The sequence below is a fragment of the Lycium ferocissimum genome, unplaced genomic scaffold (genome assembly GCF_029784015.1).
Source record: "Lycium ferocissimum isolate CSIRO_LF1 unplaced genomic scaffold, AGI_CSIRO_Lferr_CH_V1 ctg21400, whole genome shotgun sequence".
Lineage (NCBI taxonomy): Eukaryota > Viridiplantae > Streptophyta > Magnoliopsida > Solanales > Solanaceae > Lycium > Lycium ferocissimum.
The window spans coordinates 1-11873 of NW_026719676.1; the positions used below are offsets into that span (position 1 = coordinate 1).

General features: G+C 37.6%; 1 protein-coding gene across 1 annotated transcript; it reads left to right on the forward strand.

Moving 5' to 3' along the window:
• The first annotated feature begins 1879 nt into the window (after positions 1–1879).
• LOC132043118 (probable inactive receptor kinase At5g58300) lies at positions 1880–6217 on the forward strand. The gene is made up of 3 exons (XM_059433602.1): positions 1880–2219; positions 3740–5023; positions 5531–6217. Exons 2-3 carry the CDS (start codon positions 3781–3783, stop codon positions 6151–6153), a joined length of 1866 nt encoding a protein of 621 aa, XP_059289585.1. The 5' UTR covers positions 1880–2219; positions 3740–3780; the 3' UTR covers positions 6154–6217.
• Positions 6218–11873: the final 5656 nt, after the last annotated feature.

An 11873-nucleotide genomic window follows, 5' to 3' on the forward strand; every position in this document is an offset into this window, starting at 1 on the left:
TTATTTTAAAATACGGTCCGTTTTCCCGTAGGGACCGGCGTCTCTTTAGTTAAATGGCTATAACTCTCTGTACGTATGTCCGTTTGACCCCCATAATATACCGTTGGAAAGGTATTTCAAAGATCTACAACTTTCATCAAGTAAGTTTTTCCAAATTCCAAATACGTTTTGAAATACAAGCCATATTTTGAAATACGGTCCGTATTTAACAATGTAACATCCAAATGCCAAATTCCAGAATACTCAAAAATCCTTCGTACCAGTTTATGACTTGAATTACGGCCCGTATACTGAAATACGATCATTGTTCATGGGCGTAAACCCCCATCATACAACCGACTGTGTGAAATTCCAATTCTCACATCCTTCATCTGATTTTCTAAGTCTAGGATCATGGTCAAAGCTTAGGTTAAAGGTACGGGGTGTTACACCAACCTTTACGAGCGACCTAGTACGCCTGAGCATTTTAAAAGTGGAATTTATAACCCCTTGAAAAGTCACACCCAGATATGTGTTGGACTGTGTAGTGCACGCGCCTGACACGTGTACATTTTTAAAAAAATCATTTATTTTCTTATTCTTTTCTTTATTTTTCTCTTTTTCTTTTTATTTTTCTCTTTCCTCTGTCTATGATTTGTTATCTATTTTTAATTTTTTTTCTTTTTCTTTCCTTTATCTTCCTCAATTAAAACTCATTTTCTTCCTACATTAACATACACACATTCAATTTCATCATCAATCATACATATCTTTTCAAGAAATCCACCAACCCATTTCTCTTCCTCCATTAACACACACACATTCAATTTCATCATCAATCATGCATATCTTTTCAAGAAATCAACCAACCCATTTTCTTCCTCCATTAACACACACACATTCAACCCATTTTCTTCCTCTATTAACGCACACACATTCAATTTCATCATCAATCATACATATCTTTTCGAGAAATCAACCTATTTGGGTTTAAGAATTCTCTTCCACAGGGCTGTTTCTTCTCTTTTCTGAAAACCACCAACTTCCACCCTCACAAAATGCCGGACCGCCTCCCTGCATAAGGTTTCAATTTTCAAAATCTAGTATGTATCTTTTAAAAATTAAAACTGGATCAAAGAATCATGAAATTTTAAAATTTTAAAGTGCAAACTCGAACAAAAATTTCGTGGAGTTTGATTTAAGCCGTAAGGATCTGGGGCGGGGAGATGGTGTGCCGCAATGGGGGCTGTTGTCGAAGACTGGCGGCGAGGGAGAGAAGCGGGTGGTTAGTTTTGTGCGGCACTGTCGGCGGCGGTTGCAGGCGAGAGGAGGAGGGCCGGTGGCTTCGAGGGTTGTTTTGGGCGGCGCGGCTCGCCGTGCGGCTACTCTCCGGCGACGGCAAAGCGGAGCCGGGTTTATAGCGGGAGACGAAGTGGAGCGAGGGGAGGGGATCATTGGCACAAAGCAAGGCGGAAGCAAGTAGCAGATATAAGGAGCCGGCGAAGAGGTCGTCGGGCAGCCGCCGCCGCCGGCGAAGTCCGGTGGGCCGCGTTGGATGGAAGAAGAGTAGTGAGGGAGTAAAAGTAAAAAAAAATAAGGCAAAACATTTTTAGAAATGAGATAGAAAACAAAAGAAAAAATTAATTAAAAATACATATATTTATGAAAAGATATATTAAAAATAAAATTTTAATACTTGTTTTTGCGCTCACTTCAAAGACAAACGAAACACACTCACTTTGCCACGTAGGCATTTAGCGGGGTAAAAATTTCACTTTTAAAAATGCCTGGGGTACCTCGCCACCCAGAGCCACAATATAATTAAACCGACCAAACGTCAAGGAGCATTTGACTATTTTCTCTATTATTTATCATGCAAATATAAGTAAAGGTAGGAAGTGTTTGCAAATGAGTAGTTTTAAGGTGATTAAAAATGATGAAGTTAGTTCAATTTGTCGTAACAAAAAGCCTAAATCCAGGAGCCTGCCTGTTTGTTCTTCTTCACTCACCTAATTCTTCTTCTTCAACAATGGCTATGTTCTGCTAACATAGAATAGAATAGATCCAACGCAACTATTACTCTTTCAGCTTTAGCCAAAAAACGCTTCAGCTCCTTACTGTTTCAATTTAAACGAAAAATGCGGCCATTGTACCCATCATACTCCCCTAATTCCCTTCTGGGGAACTTCCAATTACACCTTGCTACACCTCACCATTCATCTTAGACCCAATGTTTCCAGGTAAGTCACTTTGTCTTTTCTCTCATTCCTCATAACACATCTCTCCCCCTACTAAAGTATCTTAAATTCCCAAACTGTTCAATTCACTTTTTTGGGTGTTCAGCATTTGTAATTTTATATGTTTAGGATTCTGAGCTCACATCACTCTTCTATGGGGAGTTCGATTTAACATTTAACATTTCCGTGAGTTCAATTTGTTTGACATCTTATCAAATAAGCATATGTTGGGTTCTTTATTTGTGAAGTTGATCAATTAATATATTTTGTCAATAAAGATTTTTCTGACTCGTTTTTCTTAACTTTTCTGATGACACTAATGCCTGGACGTTTTTCTTTTGTTTCTAATTCCTTCAATTTTTTATGGTGTAATCATTCGTCCATCTGTAAAATTTGCACCCACTTTATGGTTTAGAAAGTGAACACAAAAGTTTTATGGCTTTGCTTTTCCCCTTTTGGACATTGATTCTTTAATTAGCTTATTCATTCAAACTTCTTTTGAGCCATTTTGTTAGTTCTCATTTTCAAATTTCTAATGGTTCAGAGGAACTTTAATCACCATGTCAAAATTTACTTTTAACCGTGTTAAGACATATTGGGTTCTGCTTAAATACTAATCCTCCGTCAAAATAATTGGTGCTTTTAGCTTGGGCAAGACACCCCTTTTAAGAAAACTAGTCACTCCTAGAAAGTAAAACTATCTTACCTTTACTCAAATGCCTTGCAAAAAGAAGTAGAGTTTCTTGGTTATGTTAAACCACATTTATTGAAATAAGGTTAAAATTGGAAGAAAAAAATTAATGCCTTCTTGATTTTGTGAAACACAACTTATTTTGAAACAAGATAAAGAGGTAAAAACACCACTTATTATGACACTTAGGGAGTATTAGAAAATTTAAAAAGGAATTTCCCTTTGTCTGTCTTGAAGCTCATTGGTAAGCCATATTTCCCTTTCTCTCTGTCTTTCTGATATCCGAATTTTCGTCTATTTCTGCTTTAAGGGTCAATGTGATCAACCAGTTTATTCGCTTTGTGTTTGAACCTCCCAAAGACTAAATGAGAATCTTCACGTTTTATTGGTCAAACCGAAAATTACATCTTCTTTTGGAAGTATTCAACTCTGTATGTTCTTTTATGTCATAAGCTACTGCATACTTGTGTGTTCTTTCTATTATGAGATTCAATAGCTTCTAAAGTTGCTGAAAGCATACTGTACTTACGAATGATAAAGATAGCTTATGCATCAAAATTTTCTATGTATTCTAAGATTTGGCTGACTAAGTTTTTTTTCTTCTAATTCTCAAATGAAACCGTCATTTGTTTTACCGGCCTTCTTATGCAGCTATTGAAAATTAGTGGTTGTTTTGCATTATTGAAATATTATCGGAATTCTGTTCATTTCTCATTTGATCCAGAACGCTTCTCCAAATCTTCTTTCTTCTGAAGTCAATGTGATGTTGTATTCTCTCTCTCTTGTTTTATGTTGTTGTGCGTGCTTATCTCAAGCTGCTTTTCTATCCCAGCTAAACCACATCACTAGCAGCAATCAATTGAATGTTTCGCCATGCGAATCTGCTGCGTCTATCAACTACTGCTTGCCCTTTTGGTTGTAGTAACTCTTATTCCCGTGGCACTTGGTGATCTAGACTCTGATAAACAGGCCCTTCTTGCCTTTGCTTCTGCAGTTCCCCATGGCCCGAAGTTCAACTGGAGTCTTGCCACTCCTATATGGTCATCTTGGGTAGGCATTACTTGTAGTGAAGATGGAGCCCGTGTAGTCGCTGTACGACTTCCAGGAGTTGGACTCACTGGTCCACTCCCACAAAATACTCTTGGAAAGATCGATTCTCTAAGGATTATCAGCCTTCGAGCTAATCGACTCAATGGAAATCTTCCTGTGGAGATCACCTCACTTTCTTCCCTCCAATGCCTCTTCCTCCAGCAAAATAACTTCTCTGGACCTATTCCTTCTTCTTTTCCAAATAAACTGAATGTTTTGGACCTTTCATGTAATTCCTTTATTGGTAAGATTCCTGTAACTCTTCAGAATTTGACTCAACTAACTGGGTTGAGCTTGCAGAACAACTCGCTGTCTGGACCAATTCCCAGTCTCACCCTCCCAAGGCTAAGACATTTAAATTTAAGCTACAACAGTCTTAATGGTTCCATTCCATCAGCCCTCCAACAGTTCCCCAACTCTTCATTTGAAGGTAACTCACTCTTGTGTGGGCTACCCTTAAATCCATGTTCCCCTCTTTTACCACCAGCCCCTTCCCCAAACATTCCTCCAAAACGAAGCTCAAAGAAAAAACTGAAATTAGGCATTATTATTGCTATTGCTGCTGGAGGGGCTATGCTCCTCTTTCTGGTAATTCTGGTCATGTATTTGTGCTGTCGGAAAAGGAAAGAAAGCAATGTGCTGAAAAGGAAGTCTTCAAGTGAAAAGCCCAGGGAAGAGCTTGGTAGTGGGGTACAAGAGGCTGATAGAAATAAGCTGCTTTTCTTTGAAGGCTTCTCTTACAATTTTGATCTTGAGGACTTGCTGAGGGCCTCTGCTGAAGTGCTAGGAAAGGGGAGTTTTGGAACTGCATACAAGGCTATTTTAGAGGAGTCAACAACAGTAGTAGTAAAAAGATTAAAAGAAGTCATTGTTGGGAAGAAGGACTTTGAACAGCAGATGGAAATTATTGGTAGAGTTGGGCAACATCCAAACACTGTCCCTTTACGTGCTTATTATTACTCCAAGGATGAGAAGCTACTTGTCTATGATTATTTCTCAAGCGGCAATTTGTCTGTACTCTTGCATGGTAATGCATTATCTTCTCCCTCATTTTCTTTCTTTGTGACTCGGTATTTAGTGGAAAAACTTGGATACAATCCCTGTGATTGAACCTAACTCCTTGCATTGGACAAATCACACCTAACCGATGTCCATACGATTATTCATAGTGAATCTGAACCATTTTAATTCATAACTGAAAGTTGAACTGACTGGAAAAGCAGAATTTTTTTTCTGTGTTGAACTTAAAAATGAAGAAACCTTATTCAGGGTGTATGGGGGTGTTTTTTGATGTTTAGCTATATGTATCTATTCTATATGAGGCTGGATATGGAGATCCTTAGCCATATTCTGCACTTCCAACTTTCTCACATCTCCATCACGGCTCTTTTTAGTGTTTATTTTATCAGCTACACATCTTTCTGGTAGATGCTGAAAATCCGAGATAGGTCATATAATAGTTTGTATCGATTCACTTGTCAATGTTTAAGACGGTGAAACTGAATTGACTCATCTAATTTGAATGTCATAACAGGAAGCCATGCTTCTGCTGGAAGAACTCCACTGGACTGGGAATCAAGAGTGAAAATATCACTTGGAGCAGCACGAGGAATCGCCCATATTCATTCAATTGGTGGTCCAAAAATTAGTCACGGAAATATAAAATCGTCTAATGTACTCCTCCTCAACCAAGATATGGGTGCTTGTGTTTCTGATTTTGGTTTAGCGCCAGTTATGAACTTCGCTGCAGCACCAGCTCGCCATCCAGGTTATCGGGCTCCTGAGGTGATTGAAACATGGAAGCACACTCATAAATCAGATGTGTACAGCTTTGGTGTCCTAATGCTTGAGATGCTAACAGGCAAGCAGCCTATTCAATCACGAGGGCGTGATCACATGGTTGATCTTCCTAGGTGGGTCCAGTCAGTTGTCAGGGAAGAATGGACCGCTGAGGTCTTTGATGTCGAGTTGATGAGATTTCAAAACATCGAAGAGGGGATGGTGCAAATGCTACAAATTGCTATGGCATGTGTTGCAAGAGTTGCATACATGAGACCCACCATGCATGAAGTTGTTAGAATGATACAAGACGTCCGCCAATCCGACTCCGATAATCGCCCATCTTCAGAAGACAATAAAACTGTGCAGACCCCTTGATTCTTTTATTTGGATTTCTGAGTTACAACTTGTAAGTCCTCAGATATTCAACAGCATTTGTGCCTCCTAACCCTCTGTTTGGATGGTTTTTCCGTGGTTCATTAATGTACAAGATGGTATTGTATTGTGCTGCATTAATGAACAAAATGTTTTGGACAGATTGTATCGTTTGTTGTGGTTTAATAATATTTGTATTGTTTGGTTTGACTATATAGTCTTTGTCAATAACTTGTAAGTTTACTAAAATCCCTTAACTCTTAATTAGAAATTAGTTTATATATATTAATAAAACTCAAAAGTAAAAATAAAACCGGGAACTTTAAAAATAAGTAGGCGGTGGGTGGTAGGGTGCCGGGGTGAGTGGTTGTGGCGTGGGCTTGCGTGGTGGCCGGGGAGTAGTGGTGGTTGGGGTGGTGGGGGGTGGGTGGCCGGGCAGAGGTGCTGGGTAGTTAGGGGTGGGCGTGGGTGGTAGTGCAGGGGTGAGTGGTAGGGTGAGGGTGGGGTGGGGTGGAGGGTGGGGCGGGGTGGGGTGGGGGTGAGTGGTAGAGTGGGGGTGGGATTGGGTGGAAGGTGGAGGGTGGGGTATAATGGAGAAACGAGATACGTAACCTTTAAAAAAAATCACCAAACCGTGGTTACAAAATTGGGACCTTTTATGGTTATATAACCATGGGATGAACCACGGGTTTACAACACCATACCAAATTATTTTAAGAACAATGGAAACAAACATGGTTTCATAGAAAACCATACATTAATGAACCACGGGAAACCACCATCCAAACAGGGGGTAAGGTTCTCTAATTCAGCCCTACGGGTGTGCGCAGCTGCTCAAAGTGTGCATTTAATTTGTTTATTTGTTTGCTTCTTAGGCGTTATAGTGGACTAATTACTATTCTGTCCCAAATTTCAAAATTCTTTCTTTTCTTGGTTTGTTTAGATCATAATCATATCATCATTTATTGTGTAAGACTATGCACTTATCAACAATTAAATTGATGATCTCCCTTTTCAGCAAGCATTCATTTGGAAGAATGAGAAAGGGTGTTGTTGTATTTCAAATGTGTGTTTATCAAGCCACTGGTCAAACTTGAAATATAGAATTTGGAGTTTGAAAGATATATTTTAGAATTTTTTAAAGTTTCTTCATGGTTACACACAAAAAAACTTTAACTCTATTTTTGTGTCCAGTATAATTTCCAATTCTCAAATACCCTTTTTCAATTTAATTTCAAATACCATTTATTTAATATTTCAATCAAATCATGTCCAAATGCCTACTTAAAATGTCAGTTCTGGCCATTACTTCAAAGTTTCTTCAAGGGCTTAAAATGTAATAAGTATATTCATAATTTGGTTCCCCGATGTAGATGGGGGATATTGTTACAACTCGTACCTTTCGCGTCGTTTGTGTCATAAGTAAACTAATGTAAGTTCGGAGAGGCCACAGAACCCTATAAGGTTAAGGAAGGCCTTGAACAAGTGTTAAGTGTATGTCGAAAAGGTTAGGGGTTAAATGAATGGAAGGAAACGAGTTTCGTCGAAGTTCGGGCATGTTGAAAGGGTGTTCTCATACAAAAACTCATTCTGCCTCGCAAAATGGGACGCAGATGGAGGCAAGCCAATGACAAACATTCTGCCTGGAAATGCGAAAGGGACGCGCGTCGGCCCGTGAAATGCGTCACATATCCCGACGCATTTTCGAAGCGGTGGCCGACTTAACTTTTATTGGTTGAAAAGCTCATTTTTGGTCATTTCTCGACCAAACCTTGTCCCTACACTCTCCCAAGACCCTTCTAACATCTTTCTAAGGTCCAAGGGTGAATCCCAAGTGAATCTATCTAAATCTAAGCTCAAAAGTGTTGAAGATCACAAGAAAATGCTTGCATGATTTTGTGGTGATATTAAGGGTTGTCTCATTGAGAGAAAGCTTTGGTGAAAGGTTGTTTCTACTGTATAAGGTAAGTTTAATCTTCTTCTACTTATGCTTAAGTGTATCTAAGTTTATTTAAGTGATTTGGAGGAGAAGAAGCCATAAGATACTTGAAAATTGCTTATTCATATTGTTATTGATCTGAAATGCTATTAGTACATAAAACTGAATGAAGTCGCACAAAGAAATCAAGAAGATAAAGATGAAGAAAGAGAGCTCAAATAAAGAGATGAGGCTTAACAAGAAGGAGATGATGTTATAGAACAATGGAGTTTGGAATGAAGTGGACACTTGGGTGAAAGTGTGCATGAAATTTGACACGTACTATTGTTGTTGTTATTGAATTGTTGGGCTGTTTTGTGGCATTTTCTGATGGGTATTAGGTTGGAGAATGGTGTATATATTTTTGTTGTGTGCTGGACATGTTGGTTGTGATTGTTTGGATTTGAGGAAAGTGAAAGAAATAAGGGATGTGTTGTCCAAATTGTTATAGACGAACTTGCCATTCTTTATGTCGATTCTAGCTTCGGTAGCATAACAATAGTTTCCTTATTTCTTGTTGTATATTGTAGTGCTATACGGGTTGAGTTGATGTCGTGTGTTAAATAGTCGGCAAAGGTATGTTAAGGCACTTCTATCCTTCTTTTGGCATGTTTCCAAACGAACGAAACGTAAACGAACAATATCCCTAACGACTCTATTCTCAATGGTTACAAAACTTATATTTTTGGCCTTCATGATCTATTTCTGATCCATCTTGTATTGATCCTTGGTTCTTAATGAAGTTTATATTAATGACGTTGGTCCCATAATGTTAATCGGAGGTGTAACGACCTTACATCACTCCGATAGGCTCAGAATGTATCTTTATCACCCTTATGCTATATATATATATATGGTACTATGATGATGATGCCCACAGAGGCTTGATGGCGTTATATTATATGTACGACGGCGTTATATAAGCGCCACTGATCAGTTTGTTATTATGATGATGATGCCCACAAGGGCTTGATGGCGTTATACACGCATATATATGTACGACGACGTTATAGACGCATATATACTGCACTTATGCATATCGCGCGCGAGGCAATTCGGATGTCGGAGTTGATCTCTTTATCCTATATTATCTTGATGTCTCATTTATGTTGTCATCTGCTTTACATACTCGGTTCTTTATTTTGTGCGACGTCCCTTTTTCCCGGGGGCGCCGCATTTCGTGTACGCGGGTCTTGATAGATAGGTCGACGTCCTGCGATAGGCATTACCTTCTCGGCGTTGCTATTAGAACACTCTCCTTTATTCGGAGTTGTTGTCTCGTTTTGGTATGATTTTGTATACATATGATGGGTATGGCGGGGCCCTATCCCGAGCTTATGACTTTTATGTACTTCCTCAGAGGCTTGTAGACAGATGTCATGTATGTGTTAACACCTAATTTTTGATCTCCAATAATTTCATTTAATTGCTCAGAGTTCTTGGGACTCGAACAGAGTGAAATATGTATTTTTATAAATCAAAATGATTTTACAAAATTATTTCGATAATGTTTTGCCATTTCATTTGGCAATATATATAACTTCAGCTATGTATTGTAAGTCATTTAAAAAATAATTTACATATTTTATTACTTGTCAAGATTAATCAAAAAAATAACTCAAAACAATTATTCAGATTAATTGTTTAAATTATCAAGTGTCAAATTGACAAATATTTTACTCCATTTAATTCAAGAAATTCGGTTAATTAAATAAATAATCATTTTACCCCTCAATTTTTAATTTTTGCATAATCATAGTTTGCATTTACAATTTAAAATTAATCATGATTGATTAGATGCTTAATCGTGGTTATATTTGAAGATTGTTTGTTATGTGATTAGATAAGGCTACAATTGAAATAATCCATTATTTGTCAATTATGGTCATAGTTGAAATAGCCGATTACATGATTTAAGTCAATTAAGGCTATATTTGCAATAATAGTCCCTTCATGTATGTGGTCGTATTTTAAAATGGAAATTAACTAGTTAATTAGTTGCAATGGGGCCATAATTGAAATGTTCAATTAATGGATGCTTTAAATTGTGGCTTTTTGCCAAAGTGTCACATTTTGCCCTTCCCTGTATACATATATATATATATATACGGGTATACACGAATATACATATATACGCATGTATACCGTGTATATAAGTTAGGCCCTCTTCTTCTTTCTTTTAAATTAGGCCAGGCACTGTCAATTAGACCTGCATTCGCCCATGTTTGTCAACACATCACACACAATACACAAACATATACCAAACGACCCCTTCTCCCCTCTTTTTTTTTAAATTATTTTTATTACATAGGAGTAGGGAACGAAAAATAGGAGGGATTCTGATGTGGGATTTCCGAACATCACCAATAAGGTGAAAGTTAATTCAAGTCAGCCAACCAACTCTGCCAGATCCCTCTTTCTCCCCTCAAAAAGCATGAGATGAGGGTTTTTTCTACAAACCCTAGCAGCGCCGCCTCACCCTTCTCTTTCTCTCTCCGCGTCACCATGGCTGAAAATAGCAAAGATGCAGAGGTATTCAGTTTCCGCAGACCTTGTGTGGTCATTTGGAGAAGTAGCATCCAATGCTCCGTCCTTTTTCCACCAATTCTCAGCCAAAAAAAGGTAAAACCCTTAATCTCTCTTACTTTTTCTGTCATTTTACGGTCAAAGGACTGAAATCCTTAATAGTTTTTGTTGTATTTCGATTTCAATCTCTCACTTCCTATTGGTTCTGGTTGAATTACAAGTATTCAAGATGAATCCTTCACAAATTTGAAAAATCCCACATCGGTTGATACACTGATTTTGGGGGGGTTTTGGGGTTCTATATAAAGAACCCCCACCACCACACATATACACACAGACAGAAGCATTTTTATAAGTGCAAAAACCAAAACCTAGAGTTTTGTAGCAAAGGAATCGACTAGAATTGCAACCCTAAGCTTATTTCTTCAAGTTTTGGTATTAGCCTAAAGTTTTTTTTTTCTTTTGTTTTTGTGGCTGAGTTTCGGGGTTGAGGAGCAAAGGAATCTCCAATTTCAATTCTTGACAAAGGGCTGCACTTGAAAAAGGTAAAGGTTCTTCCTTTTAGTATAGTTTTAATAATATTTGGTGTTTATATGTTTGTGTATGTTTATGTGTAATTATGTTGTTAGTTTACTAGTTTAGCCTTGTTGTTAGTCTAAGTATTAGAAGTTTTTGCTTTGTTTAAATTTAGCATGATGTTTAAGTATTTATATATGGGTCAATGATATAGTGAGATCAATTTGCTTTAAGTTAGCGGTAGTTTAGTACTAGTATCAGTCTTGTATTAGTATATCTGATCAGTTGCTAAGTATGTTTAGTTTTGAAATTTCATGTACATGTCCAGTGTTAATGATGTTCCTTAATAATCTTAGCTTAAGCACTCATGTAGGTTTAATGATGAATCAGTTTAGTTTAAGATATAATTATTTGTGTAGGTACCTTATGCCTCTACTGCTAAGCAGCTTCAATATTAGCTTAAATACCTCCTAACTTAGCTTAATCATTTGGTTGTTGGCAGTGTGTTTATCTTAGCTTTGATGATTGTTATCTTATCCTTTTGGTTATACATCCAAATAAAAAGGGGATTAGAAAGCATAAAGGGATATGATCCTTGAAGCATTAAGTTCTGAGTCTTTTGGTATTGGGTGCTACTGCTAGCTTAGATATTATTTTTTTCATGCATATCTAAGGACCAATTTAATAAATGATTAGTTTTAAA